The 23,472-nt window shown below is 35.2% G+C and overlaps 1 protein-coding gene and 1 pseudogene across 1 annotated transcript; one reads left to right on the forward strand and one right to left on the reverse strand.

Moving 5' to 3' along the window:
* Positions 1–594: 594 nt before the first annotated feature.
* LOC120170808 lies at positions 595–14,056 on the reverse strand (annotated as a pseudogene).
* A 1,357-nt stretch (positions 14,057–15,413) lies between these two features.
* Positions 15,414–17,756, forward strand: LOC120170800 (DNA-binding protein DDB_G0278111-like). Its single transcript, XM_039178669.1, has 7 exons — positions 15,414–15,517; positions 15,754–15,819; positions 15,937–15,986; positions 16,103–16,167; positions 17,052–17,143; positions 17,279–17,350; positions 17,455–17,756. Exons 1-7 carry the CDS (start codon positions 15,515–15,517, stop codon positions 17,491–17,493), a joined length of 387 nt encoding a protein of 128 aa, XP_039034600.1. The 5' UTR covers positions 15,414–15,514; the 3' UTR covers positions 17,494–17,756.
* The last annotated feature ends 5,716 nt before the right edge of the window (positions 17,757–23,472 follow it).

Consider the following 23,472-nt stretch of genomic DNA (forward strand, 5'->3'; position numbering starts at 1 on the left):
TACTTTTGTTAATGATGTTCAATGATGATCATGATCTTTTGATGGAATGGTCAAGTAGATGAATGTAGTTTAGGTTATTCTTGGAAATTGAACTCTAACTTTGAGATTTTCTGACCTTCAACAAACACCAGGACTATAACATGTTCTCCTCAACAAGTTAAGAATAGAATCTGTACCTAGAATATATATATACACAATAAAGCTGAGCTATTTCGCTAAAGCAATGGTTATAGAGTAAACTCGAAAGCCCTGGCTTTATGAATAGAATCCATTCAACCATGACATTGATAGGGCAATTATAAATATATGTACAATAAAGCTGAATTGAGCTACCCAAACAATGTCAACTTCACACAAGCACTCAGAAATCTAATTTTTAGACCGAGATTCTGCACTACCTTGACTAGAGGAGTCTACAAAGCTTGAACAAATGGAAGATTTCAGAGAACTGAAATAGAAGTGTTCTGAAATAGTCTAGCAATTGACCAAGCTAATTGTGACATTTTGTCCGCCTCGATTAAAATGCCAAACCAAGAAAGAGGGGCATGCCATGATCTTCAAGGTGATCTAATCTATGAAACAAACCTTAGAGTTAAGTAGCTAACCTTGAAACCAACCTTTCGATCTTGATATTGTCAAATATTTACGCTATTAAAGATTAAAAGAGCAGTTGATTCGTTTGATATCCAATGAACTCTTGTTTATGATTTGTTTCAATTGTGAAATTAGAAGGAGGCATATTTTTTCAAAACACTTTTGATATTTTTCAAAATTTTGAAAATCCAAAGGAAAGAAAAATATTTTCAAACAAGATAAGTTCTCTGAAAGTATCTTAGAATTCAATGAATATCTCTGAAGCTCAAGATCGAAGATGGGGCAAAGGAAGCCAAGTTTTGGGACAAAATTTGATGGGGCAAGGAAACAAATTGTCTCAGGTCGAGGTTTGCAAGAGTATACTCTGGTGGAAAAAAGATTGTGCAATTGTTGTCCCTTGATAGGGTATCGCATAACCGAATGAGATCATAAGAGCTGGAGAGTCAGAGAACATTCCAATAATGAGTACAGAAACTATCTCATATCAGTGAACAACAAATAAATTAGAATACCAAACCATTGACCAAAACTAACAACTTGAAACTTTTTTTCATTTCCTTACTTAGACATACCTCAATGATAACATTAATCTTACACTTGTCAAATAGCTATAATTATTAAAGGATTAAAAGTGTAATTAATTCTTTGATATCAATGAGCTCTGTTTATGATTTGTCTCAATTGTAAAACCTAGAAAGGGGTAATATTTTCAAAATCTTTGATTAAACATTTTCAGAACTCTTTTAACTGATATTTTCAGACTATTGAAAATAAAAGAAGAAGAAAAACATTTTTCAAACAAGAAATCTCTCTGGAGTTGATCTTAGTAGTTGACATGTGGCTTTCAGACATAAAGCTCATGCTTAGAATCAGTGCTGAAGCAAGAAACGATGAATGATGGGGTATCTTGGAGATTCAAACATGAATGTTGGGCATCTTTGGGGATCAACATCCTGATGCGAACGATAAGATCTCAAGGCCTTTCCTCACCAACAAGAACAAGATTATCAGTATCCTTTGAGTGTTTATTGAAACAATTTTGTCTCTCAAGACAGTTTCTTTTAAAAACAATCTTTGAGTCTGTTTCTCTGAAAATAAATTTTGTCTCTATTGAGACAATTTCTCTCAAGACAGTTTCTTTTAAAAACAATCTTTGAGTCTGTTTCTCTGAAAATAAATTTTGTCTCTATTGAGACAATTTCTTTTGAGAAACAAAATCTTTGAGTATATTTCTTTTGAAACAAAACAATCTTTGCGTATGTTCCCTTGAAACAAAACACCTATCTTTGAGTCGTTTCCTTTGAAATGAAATTTGTCTCTCTTGAGACATCTTCTCTTGAAGCATCATCTTTGAGTCGGTTTCTCTTGAAACCATTATCCTAAAGATGGCATGTCATCCTCATCGCGTAGGAACGTGTCATCCCCGACTAGACCTCCTCATCACGTAGGAGTCATGTCAACCTCAGATAACCTACGTCCTCATCACGTAGAATCCGTGTTATCGTCCCTAAAGAAGGCATGCATTCCTTATCAGTAGGAACCGTATCATCCCCAGACCAGACCTTCATCACGTAGGAGACGTGTCACCCTGATAACGATCGTCCTCATCACGTAGGAACCGTGTTATCATTTCTTAAAGATGACCTATCGTCCTCATCACGTAGGAACCGTGTCATCCCCCGACCAGACCTCCTCATCACGTAAGAGCCGTGTCACCCCTAGATAACCAGTCCTCATCGCGTAGGAACCGTGTTTCGCCCTTCATAAAGATGGCAAGAACTCTTCATCGCGTATGAGTTGTGTCATCCCCTAACCAGATCTCCTCATCACGTAGGAGTCGTGTCACCTTTAGATGACCATACCTCTTCATCATGTATGAGTTGTGTCGTCCCCACCAACAAGCACATCAAATTTCAAAAATCAAAAAGAGAATCAAACAAAAACTTGTTTTTTTTTTGTCTTTGCCCTATTCTTGTTAAAACAAGAATGAGCAAAGAGGGGCAGTTTAGACTCACGTTTTTGTCCGGGTCTACAAAAAATATTATTTAATTATTATAATTATGTATATTAATTATTATTATTATTATTCAAATATATGTATTTTGTACAGGTCGCCTGAAGCCCAAATGCACAAGCTCAAACCAATTACAATCACCCAGCAACTCAAACAACAACACCCAGAGCCCAAACAGTAGTACAAGACCCGACCCAATAGGGTCTAATAACCCAACCCGACGACCCAATAACCCGACCCGAATCTAATATGGTCCAGATTATCAAGTGACGCAAACACATTTTCATCAATAAAGGGAGTACTCTTAACACCTTTATATTGAAGTATTATATATATGTATATACTACATGCTCTTATAATACAATTCATGATAAGAATTCTTGTTATGTAGATAAAGAATAACTTAGTATGAACACAACATGCACATTGATATTAAAGCATATTAGGATAGTTTTATAATCATTGAACATGATTCTTATACATCAAGGCAGCATCATTATAATTCGTTTTATTAGATCATGCATTCATATTAGCTCTTAAGCTTCATGCATTATCTTACACATATTATGAGATGATATATTTAGCTCATGACCTTCAATCATAGCTCACATTACCTAATTCTTACATGACAGCAAGTATTTAGCTCATAACAACTCAATACCATGGACTTGCCTTGTTTCCTTGCACATATAGGTACATTGGAGTGTGATGCACGATGAGGTAGCTTGGTGGATGATTTGGACGTCATATGCAGCTCACAAACAGCTCACAAGGTACAAGGCAACTCATGGAACACTAAGGAAAGCTCAATTCAGTTGGAGGAGCTCAAGGCTAGCTAAACTCAGCTAGTTGGACTATTTGGAGCTGAATTGCCGAAAGTGATATCAATGGTAGTTGAATGTAGCTGAACATATTGTTATGGAGCTCACAAAGACTCGACTAAGAAGCTTATTCACAAAACAACCATGCTTGCTAGCTAGCTCCACTCAAGCTAGCTTGAAGGGAACACATGACCAGCCATCATCCCATACACAAGGGTACCACAAGGTTCCCTAGAACTCCCATGTGCCTTGCATATGACCAGCCCCATGTGCCTTGTATGTGGGTTCATTTAGGCGCCAAGATGAAGAGCCATTTAACCATTCGGCCAAGCATCATCTCTTCTCCCATTTGGTGCCAATTTGAAGGGATACAAGTGTTATTCGGCCAAGGATCATTTCCCTCCATCAAGGGCCGAACATCATCTCTTTTAGCATTTAAATTATGTCTTTATAGGGAGATACATGGGTAGCTGAACCATTATGTCTTTATTCGGCCATGTCCCTCCATTTACTATAAATAGGAAAGCATATCTCAATTGTACTCAACATTTTTTGATTATATAAGTGAGATTATTCTCTTCCTTAAGTCCTGGTGACTTTTATCGACTTATCAAGTATTTTTATACTTATGACGTCAACCCCTTTCTTTTCACCTTGATACTTCTGGTTCCTAGTTCATATAACTAGTGGGTCAATGTCCTTAATACCACCCCTTGAAGAAGCAATTAAAGTCTGGGTATTGCTCTATAGCATTGGTTTCTTTGAGACTTCTTCAAGATACTATCCTCACTTCCATCCCTTTGTTTCATAACCATAACCCATAGCCATTTCAATTATCTTCCGCTTCTATCTCTCATTAAACAACCCACCTATTCACCCATACGTTACCACCCTTAACCATCTCTTTTGAGCCCATTCACTTGTGCAGGTTGTTTTGCTTCCTTCCTAGATCCATAATCAATTGTTAAGGTACAAGTGCCTTACATCAAGCGGTAACCAGAGCTTTGGTGGAAGAAAGTAACATGCAACAACAAAAAGAAAATATAAAAGAAGTGCAAAGTGAAGTGCAAAGTCAAAGAAATCAAGAAAAATCAGAAAACAAAGTGAAGCACTCAAAAGAAAGAAAAATCCAGCACTCAAAAAGAAGAAAAGAAAGAAGTTGAAGTACTCATCAACAATTATCATCACCAAGAAATTCAAGTAAGCCGTTTAAATTGATTGTGGTGATAGAAGGTTGTGAAGTGACTTGTGTAAGTAACCCCTTTGTGTCTCTTCTTTTTATTTCTAAGCCACCCTTTCATTATATTTGTTTCCCCTTCCTACTAACCCTTTTGCAGCCGACGCCAAACAAGTAAAATTTACTTGATGTAGTCTTGAGTAAATTCTCTAGAACTTGAGACAAGAGAATCGAGAGGAAAAAGTCTGGAGAGTGTGTGAGATCAGAAGAGGACAAGTAAAGCCATTAAGTCCTAGAGTTGCAAACACGAGCAGATTGAGTGACATTCAAGTTTTCTTGGAGCGACTCATGAGGCTTTGTGAGAGTACATTCTGGTAAGGTCTTTTACACATCTTACTCTTTTCTTATTTCACTAACCATGACTCGAAGTCCAGGACAAACCCCTGAAAGAGATGCCCCTAATTTGCAAACTCAAGCAATCATGCATGAAATGGCCAGATTGTTGAAATTAGATTTGGAGCCTTTGCATGATCGTATGGACCAATTTGAATCATCTTTAGGCAATCGAAGAGTAAATCGCCCTAGAATGGAAGAAGAATTCGAAGAAGAGGAGGCTGAAGTACATCAGTAGCACGAAGAGATGCTCATCGAAATCAAATGACAACTTTAGCAACATCAAAGTGATCATTTCTCCATTTCAAGGATGAACTGATCCTGAAGCCTATCTTGATTGGGTAATCAAGATTGAACACATTTTTGAATGCCAAAATTATACGGAGCAAAGAAGGTCAGGCTTGCTGCTATGGAATTCGTGGATTATGCCTTAGTTTGGTGGGACCAATTGGTGAGTTCCAGAAGACAAAATGGTGAATGTCCCATCAATACATTGGAAGAAATGAAGGCCATTATGAGGAAAAGGTTCGTGCCTACTCACTATCACCGAGATCTTTACCATAAATTACAAAATCTGAAACAAGGAAGCAAGAGCGTTGAGGATTATTTCAAAGAAATTAAAATAGCCATGATCCGAGCCAATGTTGATGAAGACAGAGAAGCAACCATGGCAAGGTTTTATCTGGCCTAAATCCTGATATTGCTAACCTGTGAACTTCAGCATTATGTAGAGATTGAAGAGATGGTACATGTGGCCATGAAAATTGAAAGACAACTCAAAAGGAAATCCTACACTAGGAACAGTCCAAGCTCGGTCACTAAATGGAAGTAAGAGCCTATTACCTTTGGAAACCAATTCCGGCACAAGCCAAGGATCATATAGAAGTTACCAAGACTAAACAAGTGGGTGAATCTAGTAGGGGTAAAGAAAAACAAACTGGTACTTTTGAGAGATCCAGAGACATCAAATGTTTCAAATGTTTTGGGAAAGGACATGTGCTAGTCAAGTCCCAACCGAAATGCCATGATGGTACTTGAAAATGGAGATATTGTATCGGATTCTGACGAGCCTATTTTTGATGAAACCTGAAACAATGCAAGACGAAGAAACTGAAGAAAATGCAGATCATGGTGAGATGCTTGTTTCGAAAAGGTACCTACAATCACAAACATCCCAAGAGGATATTCAAAGAAACAATATTTTCATACAAGATGCCATGTCAAGGACAAGGTTTGCATAATGATCATCGATGGAGGAAGTTGCACAAACATAGTCAGCACTCTTATGGTTGAAAAACTTGGATTTGCAACATCAAAGCATCCCATCCATATGAACTCCAATGGCTCAATGAAGGAGGTGAGTTAAAAGTTACAAAACAAGTTCTAATTCCTTTTTCAGTGGTAGGTACAAGGACGAGGTGCTTTGTGACATTGTCCCTATGCATGCTAGCCACATCTTACTTGGAAAACCATGGCAGTATGACAAAAGGGCCATCAGATTGTTATCACAATCAATACATTTTAAGCATGATGGACGCAAGGTAACCTTGATGCCTTTGACGCCAAAAGAGGTGCAACAAGATCAGTGCATATACAAAAGAGTATACAAGCATGGCGCAAAGATAAAACCCCAAAGAAGAATAAAGATGAATGAAACATGACACCAAACTTCTTCATAGAGAAACACGATGGTTCAAGGCTGGAAAATGAATAGGTTCCTAAGAAAATTGGTGATGATTGGAATTAAAGACACAACTTTTCACCAAGGGTTTAATCGCCAAAAGGTAAGTAAACCCTTCATTTGAAACATCTTCTCTCCTCACTTTTCAGGACCAATCACGTGAAAGGTCACTTCCAAAAGGGATATCCTAGATAAAAATCATTCCCAAAAGGTACCTGTTGGAAAATCATATTCCAAAAAAAAGACCTAAAAGGAAATCTTATGAAAGGATACCTAAAGGAAGAACACAACCGTTCAAAGGATGCTTTCTTTTAGCAAGGAGACGTGACGTTATGCAAGGACATAATGAACTCGATTTGAGGACAAATCACCCTAAAGAAGGGGGGATGATGCAAGCATATTTTCATCAATAAAGGGAGTACTCTTTAACACCTTTATATTGAAGTTACTATATATGTTAATACTACATGCTTATAATACAATTCATGATAAAAATTCTTGTTATGTAGATAAAGAATAACCTAGTATGAACACAACATGCACATGATATTTAAGCATATTAGGATAGTTTTATAATCATATTGAACATGATTAATACATCAAGGCAACATCATTATAATTCGTTTTATTAGATCATATGCATTCATATTAGCTCTTAAGCTTTATGCATTATCTTACACATATTATAAGATGATATTTAGCTATGACCTTCAATCATAGCTTATTACCTAATTCTTACATGACAACAAGTTATTTAGCTCATAACAACTCAATACCATGGACTTACCTTGTTCCTTGCACATATAGGTACATTGGAGTGTGATGCACGATGAGGTAGCTTGGTGGATGATTTGGACGTCATATGCAGCTTACAAACAGCTCACAAGGTACAAGGCAGCTCATGGAACACTAAGGAAAGATCAATTCAGCTGGAGGAGCTCAAGGCTAGCAAACTCAGCTAGTTAGACTATTTAGAGTTGAATTGCCGAAAGTGATATCAATGGTAGCTGAATGTAGCTGAACATATGTTATGGAGCTCACAAAGACTCGACTAAGAAGTTATTCACAAAACAAACCCATGCTTGCTAGCTAGCTCCACACTCAAGCTAGCTTGAGGGAAACACATGACCAACCATCATCCCATGCACAAGGCTACACCAGAAGGTTCCCTAGAACCCATGTGCCTTGCATATGACCAGCCTCATGTGCCTTGCATGTGGGTTCATTTAGGCGCCAAGATGAAGAGCCATTTAACCATTCGGCCAAGCATCATCTCCTCTCCCATTTGGCGCCAATTTGAAAGGATACAAGTTATTCAGCCAAGGATCATTTTCCTCCATCAAGGTCCAAACCATCATCTCTTTTAGCATTTAAATTATGTCTTTATAGGGAGATACATGGGCTAGCCGAACCATTATGTCTCTATTCGGCCATGTCCCTACATTTACTATAAATAGGAAAACATATCTCAATTGTACTCAGACATTTTGATTAATATAAGTGAGATTATTCTCTTCCTTAAGTCATGGTGACTTTTATCGACTTATCAAGTATTTATACTTGTGGCGTCAACCCCTTTTTTTCACCTTGATACTTCTGGTTCCTATTTCATATAACTAGTGGGTCAAAAGTCCTTAATACCACCCCTTGAAGAAGAATAAAGTCTGGGTCTTTGCTCTCTATAGCATTGGTTCTTCTTTAAGACTCTTCAAGATACTATATTCACTTCTATCCCTTGTTCATAGCCATTTCAATTATCTTTCGCTTCCATCTCTCATTTAAACAGCCCACCTATCACCAATACGTTACCACCTTAACCATATCTTTTTGAGCCATTCACTTGTGCAAGTTATTTTGCTTCCTTCTAGATCCACAATCAATTGTTAAGGTACAATTGTCTTATATCATCAAGGTCTATAGCATTGGTTCTTCTTTAAGACTTCAAGATACTATATTCACTTCTATCCCTTGTTCATAGCCATTTCAATTATCTTTCGCTTCCATCTCTCATTTAACAGCCCACCTATTCACCAATACGTTTACCACCCTTAACCATATCTTTTGAGCCATTCACTTGTGCAAGTTATTTTGCTTCCTTAGATCCACAATCAATTGTTAAGGTACAATTGTCTTATATCATCAAGGGTTAGGGTTTTAAACCCTAAAATATCAGCAGCCATATTTAGCCTCCCAGCTTCCCAATCGGCGATTGGACTCCACCGTCCATTACTGAGCCACGTGAGCCACCGTCGATTACTTCTCGAGTCGCCGCCGTCCTTGAGTCGTACCTACAATGACCACATCGATAACCAAGTCATTCAAAGAAGCATACATTAATCAAAGAAACCCCATAAAAAATTAAAAAAATAAAGTTATCCCAAAATATCCCGAGGCTATCATCCATCAGTCACAAGGACAGAAGAAAAAAATAAAAAAGAAAAGAAGACAGAGAAAAAAGCATTTGGGAGGTTGGAGAAGAAAAAAAAGGAAAAAAAAACAAAGAGGAAAGGGGAACCATTCGGTGATAAAACAAGAGTGAAAACCAAAGGAAAAAGGGAGGTTCGAAAGAAAAACAAAATAAGAGAGAAGAAAATGAGATATACATACCTCGGTTCGTCCCGTTGGAAGTTGGAAGGTCGTCAGAGTTTGGTGTTTTTCGAAAGGTATTCTTTAGATATAGGGTTATTGATTGGGTTTTAGGTGAAACCATTTAGGGATTTTGGTGGAGGGTGAGAAGAGTTTTTTTTGTCGGTAACCTTCCTCCGACCGCGGCGACCATCTTTTCTTCCCGACGTGAGGAAAATGAAAGAGTTTATAAACTCTCTTCCTCTGTTTGGAGAAGAGAGCATATGAGGAAAATTAAGAAGGAAAATCTTGTTTTGAGGTTTATATCTCATAACTAAAATGACATCATTTTGGGGGGACCTTCTGCGTGTTTCAGCGTATGGGTTAACTACACTTTAGGTCCCCCGTACTTTGTAATTTCAGTGTAAAGCCATTTAATGAATTTTATTTTCTTTTATTTGAGCTCATGTTTCCTTATTTGTATTTTGTCCTATAATTACATGTCATGTTAATATTGTTAATATTTAACTTTGATTTTGGTGGAGGGTGAGAAGAGTTTTTTTTGTCGGGTAACCTTCCTCCGACCGCGGTGACCATCTTTTTCTTCCCCGACGTGAGAAAAATGAAAGAGTTTATAAACTCTCTCTTCCTCTGTTTTTGAGAAGAAGAGCAAATGAGGAAAATTAAGAAGGAAAATCTTGTTTTGAGGTTTATATCTCATAACTAAAATGACGTCATTCTGGGAGGACCTTCTGCGTGTTTTCAGCATATGGGTTAACTACACTTTAGGTCCCCCGTACTTTGTAATCTCAGTGTAAAGCCATTTAATGAATTTTTATTTTCTTTTATTTTGAGCACTCATGTTTCCTTATTTGTATTTTAGTCCTATAATTACATGTCATGTTAATATTGTTAATATTTAACTTTGGCCACAATGTTTTTATTATTTCATTTTAGTCATTAATTTAATGTATAGTGTATGTTTGATGTTGTTTGAATTCAGGTATATTATTTTTAAATCTTTGTTTTAGTCACTACTTGACTTGAAGTTTAATGGTTGTTTGGTCCTCTAGGTTTCTAGCTTATTTTTATTTTAGTCATGTATATTATTATGGGTTATTTACATTTATGGTGCTTGTATTATTTGACATTTGCAATTTGAGCTCTGTTTATTTTGTAATTAATGTTTAGCCCTTTTAGTTTCTATTAATACTATTTAGTCCTTTAACTTTCTATTTTTATTATTTTAATCCTTTAAATTTCTATTTTTTGTTTTAGTCCTATAAATTTCTGTTTTGCTATTGTCTTTTATTTTCCTAACGTCTTTTTTATTTGTATTTTAGCCTGTCATGTTTGTAAATGTGCATTTTAGTACAAATTTGTAACTTTGTTTTTGATCGTTATAATTTCATGCATGTTTGTATATAAATTATGTAGTTGTTGAAAGCTTTCTTTGTATGAAATTTTATTTTCACTTTGTTTTTTTATAATTCATCATTGTTTAATATACGAAAATGAAAAAGTCTCAATGTGAGGGAAATCTACGAATATCTCCCAACTAGAGGGAAAGTATCTTTTCGAAGATTTTTCGCATAAATGATTGTTTTATATTCGATATTTTTATTTATTTCATGTTTAGTTATTTTGAGTATTTTTCACTGTTTTTGCACTTTTATTTTGTTTTATTTTATTTTATCTTGGCGAAATTTGTGAAATAATATCTTTTGTGAGGAGAATCTATAGGAAAGTCTCCTAAAGTGTTTTCTCGAAGATTGTTCACACTTTTTAAATAATTTCGAATAAATAATAGGATCGTAATATAAATATATTTTCAAGTTTGTAATTCTCAATATTTAAACAACATATAATTGTTTAGGTACCAAAATTTGGGCGTTGTGGGGATGATAACCCTTCCCCACACGTAACCGACTCTCAAACTCTTAAAAACGAATATTTGGTAAAACACAGACCATTTTATATCATTTAAAATTTTCAACCTGCCTAACTTAATGGTTGGTAACGTCTCAAAATCAAATTATTTTCAAAATTATATTTCGTTACCTTGCCTCGAACAATTTTTTTAAAGTTTAAATGACTCCCCCGTGAAACATTATGGCAATGATTGTTCAATAATTGAACCCACTATTGAAGTATTCATGCCATTTTGTTGGTTAACAAGAAAAAATGTGAGTAAACAACGTAGCAAGTCATTGAATTATACTTAAATAATTATTTTGATCATTGAATTTTCCAAGATTATAAAATGACCTAGTTTGGGCACTTATCCTGAAAGTTGTCAAATATAGATATCTATTTTGTAACTTTGAGTTTAATCAGCGTGACCTATATATATGTTTTTCTATTTCAACAAATTGTCATCCACTTACCAGAAAATGACCCTTCAGGACCCTCTGAAATTTGCTGCATTTCAATGCAATGTTCAAACTCACTTTCTATGTTCAAACATCCTACGACTCTGTCTCTTCTCAAAACATTTTACATGCACCGACAAAAATAGAAAGAAACAAAAACCATGGTATTAGTCCATTATCAGTGATTGTTCTAAAGATTTACTTGTAGATAACTAAATGCTGTAACAAGAAGGTTGGGGGGGGTAATTAATGAGGTCCATCGGCCATTTGCTTTAGACCATTTTTATGAGAGTTTGCGGATTATACAATATTTCTGACTTTTTCAACCACAGACGTTAAGCTTTCGACCAGCACTGGCTGGTGAAAATGTTTTCTGAATCAAAGCAAATCGTGATCTGAAATCAAATACCTGGAAAAGAAAACATTGGTTATGATCAGAATAAGAACTGATAAAATGTAAACTAGATGCAATTACATGCAGAGCTTTATCCCAAAAGCCTGTTGGGGAAATCAATGTATTCTAATCTAATTCTCTATGAGTGTGCTGATGGAATAACCGGATCACAGACTAGGTAAACATTCGACAGGACAAGCTGCTACGTTTCATCGAACAAATTTTAAAAGGTTTGGTTGGTTTTGATGGACATGAAATGCAGAAACTAGTTAAGTAAAAAAGGATTGCATAATTCAGTTCATAACTTCGTACACAACTCCATTCTCAGAAGGCATTCAAAATACCAATTACATACATACTCAACAATGCAAAAACGATCATATCATCATAATCTTAGTCGATCAGCTGTCGTTTTTTCCGTTTTTCAATAGTCTGAACAGAGCCAAAGAGACAAACGAAGAAACACCAACATCAGATCACAAATGCAGATCAAATTCATGGAAAAGGAGCCAGGGTCATTTGGGTTCAACCCTGTTTTCTTGCTCCACAAGATTCGAACCTGAGATGTTACTAGTGCTGATACATCAACAACAAATTCACTTCCAAGTCTTCAACTACTAGAGCCATGTCACTATTAGCACACAAACCCTAAATCATCAAACAACCAACTAACCCTAAAAGATGCGCACACAAAAATGCAGCAACATGAAAAGTATTTTTTTGGTTTTCATTCATGTTTCCGGTAGAAGCTTACCTAAACTTCAATGAATCTCCAATTACCATTATGACTCGGACACAGGCTTTTGCAACAAAGCAGTCAAGTAAACTTCCCCATGTTTCAAACCACTGGGATCCGTCTTGTTAGCCACTGCCCACTTCACTTTCTTATACCCAAGTTTCCCTATCAATGGCCCATAAATTTTCTCCAGATCCACCGCTTTGCTAAAGAACCGGTCCACCCACAAATACCCGCGGCTCTCAACACTCTATCCACATCATAGAACATGAACTCCATCACCGACACCGGTATCCACCGGTTCACGGCCCTCCCACACCGGACCAGATCCATCGTGCCGTCGAAAACCGGGAACCTCTGCTGCAACGGCACATGTAAAGGCACCAACCCTCGAAGAGCCACGGCCTCGTTATAAGGTGCATTGACGTTCATGGTGGTGGTCAGCATGGTGACGTTGTAGGATTTCTTCATTACGGCGGCGAAGGTTCCGGTGCCACCGCCTATGTCGATACCGAGACGAATAGCCGAGTTAGCCGACTTAGCCAATTGCACGAACTGGGAAATGGGAAGATCGAGCTCGGAAGTGTATTTCAGCAACGAAGAGCGTTGAGCGTTGAGATCGAAGCTTGTGGGGTTGTTTTGCAAAAGACAAGCAAAGGATTTACACGAGTATTTATTCCAAATGACGCCGGAATCAGGGAGGGAAGTCGGGAAAGGAGTCAAAGGCAGAGAAGAAGGCGGTTTCGAAGGGGTTTTCGAAAAGCACCGCCTCCGGGAAGCGGGTGGCAGCCGTTGAGAATAAGCGTTTCCTGGAGGTCGGGGTCGAAAGGGCAAGTCGAAAAGGGAGTGTAATTCATGTACCTATGGAGAAGGTCGGGGTGGTTATGGCAGGAAGAAGCAATGGGGCCGATCTGGGAATGGAGAGTAAGATCTAGAGGTACGACGGAACTGGGTTTCCCCGTTGTGGCGGCAGAGGATGGGTTATGGCGCGTGAGGTGGTTAATGGCGGCGCGTATGGTGTTCAGCTGCCGTATGAGGTGGTCGGGGACGGGTAGGAAGCGGGGGCTTGGGGGATTGAACGGTGGAGGAGAGGTGATAAAGGGAGAGGATGTTGGTGACCACCATGACCAATAGGAGGATGAAATTCAAGCCCATTGTGAAACCCATTGAATTCTCCCCTGTCGTCTTCCACTAAGCTTTAATTCTTTGCTTCTAAGATGCTTCGATTCTTGGGTCTTTCGTATTTATCGATCTTCGTGCAGCACCTCGCTTATTTTCAGAGGTTTGTTTTTAAGTTCAATTCAATTCTCACTGGCTCCCCTCATTTCCACGGATTTGTTTTCTTACAAGCTTTGGCCTTTAGGGGACTATTTGGGTTTTAATATAAACTTTTTGGGTGGGGCTTCAGATTCGATCTGGAAGGTTGAATATGGACCGTTAGATACGATCAACTGGGGTCATCAAATCTAGTTTCGGGAAAGAATAAACTCCAAAGGAAAATAACCTTTAGTTGCAAATTGCATTGGTCTTGGTAAGAAGAAAACAAGAAATAAAATGATTTTGATTCTTCATAATTTTTCTTAATTTATAAAGTGTTAGGAATAAAATTATTACTTTACTTAAAATATTTATAATTTTAAATATAATCTTTAAAAATAATTAAATTATTTTTTGGTATAAAATAATTAAATTGTTGTTTCCTTTAAATTTCTTTCATAATTCATGATTTTATTGTTATTTTTTTGTCTGTTGAAAACTTTAATTTTTTTATAATTCCTCTGAGTTCTATATCCTCAAGGGAGTTGCAATTCTTTAATATCATTGTAATAAACCTACGTGATATATCATTTGAGTTTATTATCCGATAATTATATATTTAACATGTCAACATGGAAATAGTCATGATAATTTCAGTCTCACACTGATATGAAAGACAGTGTATAGGTCATCATGTAAATTTGAAGGAAGAGACATACCTTTTCTTTTTCACTATTTATTCATTTACCTCGCACGTTCTTTATAAGATCCTCGAAAATAATCTTCATTCAAATATGAAAGAATGAATCGTTTAAAGTGTTACGGCCTATTTCTTTTATCAATATAAAAAATTAATTAGACAGGATTTTATACAAATGTTATAAAAATGACAAACAAAACCATTACTATAAATTAATTATTATTATTTTATAAATATTAAAAAATAATCATTAAATTTTATAAAATATTTTAAAATATATTGTTGTTAGGTGGAAAAATGATTATGTGTGAAATACTTAATTTAATTAGACATGTCTAATAAATTTATTATTAGATTGTTTACATCATCAAACAGCTTAATACATATTTTATAATAAAAATTTAATTTGATATTCATCATAGAAGTTATTTAGTAACTACTGATAAATATTATCTAGCGACTGGCATGTGAAATCAAGATCCAGTTGGTTATATTAGAGCGATTTCATGCAGATATATAATGTTTACCTATAAAATAATCATATTAGTTATAATCATATTAAAGTGATTTCATCCAGTTGGATTATTTGTCTTATAACTGGACTTAATCCATTGAAGCCCAAACCCAGAAAACTTTCATTTTGGTTGGTAATTTAAATTAAAAAAAACAATTGATTTAAAGGAAAATCCAATATAAATCGCGTACTGCTGAAGCTGAAAAGTCCGCAGGAATCACTTTCCGGTGAAGAAGCATTTTAACCTGTTCTCTTTGGTGGTGGTGTAGGAGGGAGATCCAGTAGCTCTTCAATCAATGGTATTATTTCATTTTTCCTTTTCGATTCGTACTAAATTTCTCGCCTACCAAACATCTCTTTAGTGTTTTTAACTTTTCTGTTTGTTTTTGGTTATTAGTAGTTGATGAGTTTTAGTTTAATAAGAACAAAAGAGGGATAAATTTAGGTTGCTTGGGATTATTAATTCCACTGAAAGATAATTAAGTTGCTTTTGGGAATCCAATGGATTATAAATTTTTTCTTATTAATTTTGTAGGCTGATCCTGAACTAGAAGCAATCAGACGAAGAAGGATGCAAGAGCTAATGGCTCGACAAGGGACGGTAATCTACGTCTCTTTTTTTTTTAATTTCAGTTAATTCTTCCTCTTGAAGAATTCTGAATTGGGCTTGTTTGTGCTTTTAATTTAATGTTATTAATTATAATCTATTGATAAACAGGGGAGTCAACAAAACCCTGAGCAACAGCAAGCTCAGGAAGAGGCCAAGAGGTCAGGTTTTTTTTTTTATGTATATGCGTATTGTTTATGAATCATTCATGTTGAGTAGTATTTATCTTGGGATCAAATTAATTTATTGATTTGACGAGTAAAAGCTATTAATTTAGGGAGGCCGATGAACGGAGGCAAATGATGCTTAGTCAGATTTTGTCCAGTGAAGCTCGTGAAAGACGTAAGCTTGTATCTCAATTCATTGTTTGATTCGGTTCAAGAAACCTACTTTAATTGCTTTTGCATTTTAGAATGTCCATTCTATCATCGGATTGCTTGCTATTTCCAAGTTTTTTGTTTGACTATTCGGTTTTAGTTTTGCCTTCTATGTTCATGACATATCAATGGAATGTTAAGCCTTTGGATTTAATTTACTCGTCTGGAAGTGTCTGTGTTCTTCGTCATGGCTTGGAAAAGTGAAACTTGTGCTTCTGTAAGCAAGGAGAATTGTGTTCATATAAGTATTTATTTATATTAGAAAGACCTAACTTAAGTATGGAGTTCAAAAAATTGTGTGTGTGTGTGTGGGGGGGGGGGGAGCATATGATTGAAGTTCCTACAATGGAAGATTTTACGATGGGTGTGGCTATATTTTGGTTTCCTGAATACATTGTTTGTCGAAGACCAAATTTGGTCTGTTCTCTTCTTTGGTCTAGGCTCAGCTTCGATTTGAAGTATGTATTGTGTGACTTGTAAATATAAAGAGGTTTTGAAAATCTGAATTTAGTAGGATTTAAGGGTCTCATTAGGATTGTTTGAGTGGAAGGCTTAATTGAGTTGTAAATGAAAAGCATGATTATATAGTAATAGTATGCAAAATTCTCTTTTTTTGAAATAGTCCTACCAATTATGATTATAAACGAAAGGCCCCTTATCACCTTCTTTGAAATGTTTAAACGGAATTAAAAACAAGAAGATATCATCTTTAAGAAAAAAGTGGACAACTTAATGGCAGGCATAAATGATGAATTTAGGGTTCTACTCTCGATACTCTTTCTGCTATGTTTCTTACATACATGTAATTCTTCTCATATTATGTTCTTTGCTGGTATATATCTTTTGCAGTTGCTCGAATTGCCTTGGTGAAACCTGAGAAGGCTAAGGGTGTGGAGGATGTTCTACTAAGAGCTGCTCAGACAGGTCAGATAGTTGAGAAGGTATGTCGAAATTTTTTGCAGTTCAACTACTCATTGTTGCCTGCCTAATATTAAAGTCGTGCAATTATTCAATACTACATTTGTAAGTAAGGTTTGATAAGGAACTGAAACGCATACGGTTACACCCGTGTGAAGGTTTCCGAGGAGAGGCTTATATCACTGCTGGAACAGATAAACACCCAAACTACTACACAGACGAAAGTCACGGTAAGTTAATTTACGCATCGCCAACTAGCCTTTTGTTTTTAATGTCTGCAGCCCACAGTTAGAGCTATATTTGATTTGATGCCACTGTTTATCTGGCTTTACAGATCCAGAGACGTCGGAGTGTTCTTGATGACGATGATTAGTTCAAGCTTTAAATGCGAAAACCTCTGCTTCATTTGTGATGAATATTCACATATTCATGGATTCGTACTTAGTAGGCCCATTCTCAATGGATTTATATTTCCGGACTGTATTTGCTTTGCAAGCCGTATTAATGCTATCCTGAGCAATAAAGTTGGTGCTGGGTGGCTTAGAGTTTAATGAGTGGTATGAGGATGCTTTGTAAGTTGAAATATTATCGAGGCTTGCCAAGCCATGCTTAAATATACTTAGATTCTAATTTGAATATTGATCTTTTAATTTTATCAATCAAATCATTTAACTATTTAATTCGACATTTATTATCGATGCTTGCCAAGCCATGCTTAAATATAGTTAGATTCTAATTTGAATATTGATCTTTTAATTTTATCAATCAAATCATTTAACTATTTAAATCGACATTTAAACTCTAATTCTTTAGTATTGTTAGAGTTTACAAAGGGCCAAATTGCCGAGATAATGTTGTGGGGGAAAATTCCAGTATAGGCCATATCGAAATTATTTCCCTATCTAGGGTGAAATCTACAATAATAACACAAAGACTCCATGAATGCTTGGCGTTTTCAGGCTAAATTTAAAGACTCCAGGAGTGTACGACGTTTTCAGGCCAATGGATAAAACTCCAGGAGTGCACGGCGTCTTCAGGTCAATGTATAAGACTCCAAGAGTGCACGACGTCTTTAGGCCATGCAGTATATGTAGGTTGCCTCAGACTGAAAACATATAAGTATTAATGACACCATTAATTGTCCATTAATAACCCGGGTAGTTGGTGGTTGAACGAGAAACAGGTGAGCACCATTAATATATCGTGATAGTATAAATGACGTGTTTTGGTTGAGAATTGGGATCATAGCAGAGGTGAGGGGAGAATAGGCAAAATTTTGAGAACAATTGAAAGATTGATCATCCAGGAATAATATTAAAGAAAATTTCGAAATTTTCTTTCAATATTTAATATGTAAGTATTATTCGAATAAGACTTTATTTAAAGTATTATTCGAATAATATCTTATTTTAGCTCGCATTATTTAATATTAAAATATTAATTTAATATGTTGTTGCAGGTAAAATAGAAATGAGTAAGAAATTCAAAAAGATTTTTTTTATAACATCAACTTGTCGGAATAAACTCTCAAGTGAGTGTCAATTTTTTATTTAAAATATTTAACGATTTATTGTTAATTACATATTAGTAGTATATGTTTACGATTTATGTTATGTAAATATCATTATTATAATTTTAACATTATTTTTTAGTATTTGTAGTAAAAATGTTAAGATAATTAAAAAAATATAATTATAATGACGAAAAAAATAATATTATTATAATGACAAAAATAATAACTTTAATATTTATTATAATTAATAAAATTTTAGTTTATATTTAATCATTATTATAATTTAATCGTAGTTATAAAATATTCGAAATAAAGATATAACATTATTATTTTAATTGATAAAAAATATTGTTAATATATTTACATTTTTTTGCAAGGTTTAATAAATTTCATTTTTACCTTATTATCATTAGTATAATTTGATCAACATTTGATTTAGTATTTCTAGTAAAAATGTTAAAAATGTTAAAATAGTGATTTAGTATTTCCAGTAAATGTTAAAATATTAAAATAATATTGATTTAGTATTTGTGGTAAAAATGTTAAAAACAATTATTTTAATTTTTATAATAATAATAATAATAACTTTAATCTAATATAATTTTAATCTAATATGTCACAAATTTTTTTTTGTATTTTATTTTTATTATTCTGAATCTATATTTGTATATGTAGAGAAAATGAGCAAGAATTTTTTCATGATTGTCCATTACAATGGACATATTATGGAAAATGAGGTCGGAATTATTTTTCAGTTTGAATGACCTACAATATATGATGTTTAAAAGGGACATCACATTTGTAGAAATGAAGAAGGGGATAGAATGGAAAATCCGAGCTACAGTTGATGGTTTGAGGTACAAGTTTATGATATGTCCAAATCCAATCATGTATGTTGTAATACCACTTAAAGAATATGATGATATTACAATTATGATTGAATTGCATGACTCAACAAATATTCCAATTATTGAGTTTTTGCTGAGGTGTGTAATATATCTATGTGCATGAGTAATCAAGAATATGGTTGGAGCTTCATCTCAAATGGCTTTGAAATTCAGATTGGGAACCCAACATAGGTCTATACACAGTTTCGTGGCGATGTTGGAAAGTACAAACAAAGTCGGTGGAACATCTGCAGCCGTAGAGTATGAGGAAAGAACATACATCATCCGTATTCGACTATTGATATTGACGCTAAAAATCGTTGAGGGAAAATACTTGATGATTCTAGTGAAGATGAATAAGCTGAGGAACCCATTTTGGCGGAGGACAACGATATTTTTGATGGTGATGAACTTGATATGACCATTGATGAATATCTGACACCGTTATCAGTTGGGAAACAATTTAGAGGGAAAAAAGAAGCTACATTGGCGATTAAATAGTATTGCATAAAAGGCCATGTAGATTGCAAGGTTGCAGACTCTAACCAGAAAACTTTGTACGCAAAGTGTGTTAAATATGGGCTTAAGTGTAAGTGACTGATCAGAGTGTCCAAATGCAGAGGCAAGATGCTTAGGAGATCACAAGGTATAATGGTCCACACACATGTTTGCAAAACTCTATCAAAAAAGACTGACTATTGGACTCCGATGTAATATGTCAATATGTAAAGGTGTTGGTTGAAAAAAATCCAAGGATCCCTTGCTCGGTGTTAGTCTCATCTATTCGAGACTAGTTCATATACAATGTAAATACAAATTGGTTGGCATGCGAAGGAGAATGCAAGCAAGTGTTTATATGGCGATTGAGATACATCATACAAGAGCTACCTGATTGTTACAAGCTATGAAACGATCATACCTGGAACCATCGTGAAGTCTCATATCATGCCTGCATACAACCTAGAAGGTCAACTTATTGAAGGGAAGAGAATATTTCATAGACTATTTTTGGCATTCAAGTTATGCATAGAAGGTTTTACATTTGCAAGCGTATGGTAAAGTATATGGTACATGGTTATATGGTCAAAAACTATATTATTGATACCAGTTGTGCAAGATGGTCAACGAAATATCTTTCGATTGCATTCTTCATTGTTGAAGGAGAGACGACAGAGGCTTGGGATTTCTTTTGACTAATCTACATAAGTTGTCGTCCGAAAAGATGGAGTTTGCTTGATATCCGATATAGGAACAGGCATTTTTAACATCAATTGAACGATCGAGAAGCCGTTGGACACCTCCGCACGTATCCTGCATATTGTATCCGCCATATTGGTAAGAATTATTGAGAAGTTTCATAACGGTCGTATTAGTAGTGAGATAATCAGCATGGGTAAGTTTTATTTTCAATATGTGTATCCATTTATTTAAAGTTTGTTTCTAAATTAACGTTAACACAATGTATATTATGAAACATTATATAAACTACGCCAACCAAATTTTGATAAGAGATTGAAAAATTTGAAGGTCACAGATGAGCGTGTTTAGAAGTGGGTCGAAAATCGAACGGGATGAGTGGTCGCAAGCATATGGCTCGACGATACAAACATTGATGAGACCATTAATTCGATACTAAAAGGTACACGCCATCTCCCAATAGCTAGTGTGGTGAAAGAGATGTACTTTAGGTTGGCTAAAGTTTGGTCTGGTAAAGGGAAAGAGATTGAGTGTTTGATAAATCAAGGTAAAATCTAGGCTCCGACAGTGGTGGAAGTAATGGAAGCAAATGAGCGCGTTGACAACCTCAATGTTTGTTCATGACTTCATCGAATTGGACATACTTTTTCTGTCATCGCATGCATATGTCGAACGAATGAGAACAGAGTGAAATATTTAGAGTTAATTTACGAAAAAGATAGTGTGATTGTGGCCGCTTTCAAGCATGAAGATATCTGTGTGCTCATACAGTTGCTGCATGTATGCATACTGGAATAAATTCATACACCTATGTTGATGAGTGCTTTCACCAATAGAGGATATTAAATGTCTACAACCACGAGTTCAGACTGATCCCAAATGAATCATATTGGTTGAAAAAACATCATGATGAATGGTTGCCAAATCCAATGCTTCATAGAAGTCCAACGGGTTGACCTGAGTCCACTCGTATTCATACTAGTATGGATATCCATATTAGAGAGAAAGGTCAACCGAAGAGATGTGGATTAGTATAGGTGAAGGTCATTCAAAAAAATTTCCAAACATCCTAATACAGGGCTTAATAGTAATCTTATTTCTATTTGAATGAATAATTGAATTTCTTGTCTGTTTGTTGATGTTATATTTGAATGAATGTGATTAATACCAATATTTGAATGAATGTGATTAAAATCAATATTTCTATGTGAATAATATCAATATTTTATTTAATATTAATAAAAATACAACAAATTAAGGAAGCATTTACACTCCTGTCAGTGCCGAGGTATTGTTGAATAATAATGCCGAGGTGCAGTCAGTTTTATTGTGGTCGTTGCGGTTGTTCAGGATTTTGTTCATCATAACAACCTACTCATTCACTGAGGGCATGTGATTTGTAAATACATGCCCACCACCACTTTGCTTTCCATCTAAGGACAAATATCGATTTGACATCATAGATGCCATCTTATCAAATCATATATTGCTTCAAACATAGGAGAGAACATGGGTGATGATGAGGAATATGCTGAGTAGTGTAGGCCGTAACACCAGAATCACCAAACACATGATGAAATGATTTGTACCGCCAAAAGATTATGATGGGATATTATCCATTGCCGCTTATTTGCTTCATGGTGAGATGAAATCCTACTCCCTCTCCGTTTTGGTTTCTCGACTTTACCAAAAAAATTTATATTGTATAATTGACGTCTTTCGATGTTCGTTGTTAAAAACGACTTTCCATGTTCCCAATAATAATTCAGGTAATCTGAATTCTGGAAGTCAAAGTCATTCGCTTGAGTGGGAGTGAGAGTTGACAAGTATGAAGCTTTGTTATTCCAAAGATTGATATAGTTAGCATGCCTCACATCCCAATTCTCTCACCGCGCCTACCCAGCCTATCTAATATGTGGAGCATCATTCTCTAGAATCCGCGGAATAGGTTGGTGGAAGCCGAACTGCCTCAACACTCTATCGGAAAATTGGAACTCAACAAAAGTAAAATGGATCAATGGTGTAACAACACACTAATATTGACAACCCTCCCAGACATCTTGCGACACACAATATAATTTCCCCATCATCGTACGATCTCCAAATAAACTATAAAAGAAAATTATGTAATTATTAATTAATTAAATAATAATAAAATTCAACTAAATAAATAAACAATATAAAAAACTAATTCATTTAATTATATACCTTAACTTTGCATTAATGTCCATTTTAAATCTAAACTCTTTCACATTTTTGTGCACCAACCTCGTTCTTTCTATTTTATCCTCAATCTGATATCAATCAAAATAACATTCGCTAATTATTTTTCATATAAAAAATTAATTAATTAATTTAAGATAAATATTTAAATCAAAGTATTACCTTTCGGCAAGAGAAAAGTCAATGCAATTCGACTAATCGGACACATATTATTTACAGGTAATGAAGCCTTGCAAATCTCGCTGTACAAGAATGCCAATATTGTTGATTCCTAACTATGCTGATGAGTATTCAGAAAGTTATCCAAAAACGGAAGATATTGTATATGAACAATACCGAATTTATCATGAATCAAGACTCCCCTAATCAACTGTAATACATATGCTCGAGTTGCATATATAATGTCTTTCTCAGTACTATAACGACTGAGCTTAAACATTTGTCGACCCATGATAACCTCAAACGTGACCCTTTTGTAACTGTTTTTTCTGGTACCTTCCCAAGTCAAATATGTCCCGATCATTTTTTTCCC

The sequence above is a fragment of the Hibiscus syriacus genome, unplaced genomic scaffold (genome assembly GCF_006381635.1).
Source record: "Hibiscus syriacus cultivar Baekdansim isolate YM2019G1 unplaced genomic scaffold, ASM638163v2 tig00111794_pilon, whole genome shotgun sequence".
Classification (NCBI taxonomy): Eukaryota; Viridiplantae; Streptophyta; class Magnoliopsida; order Malvales; family Malvaceae; genus Hibiscus; species Hibiscus syriacus.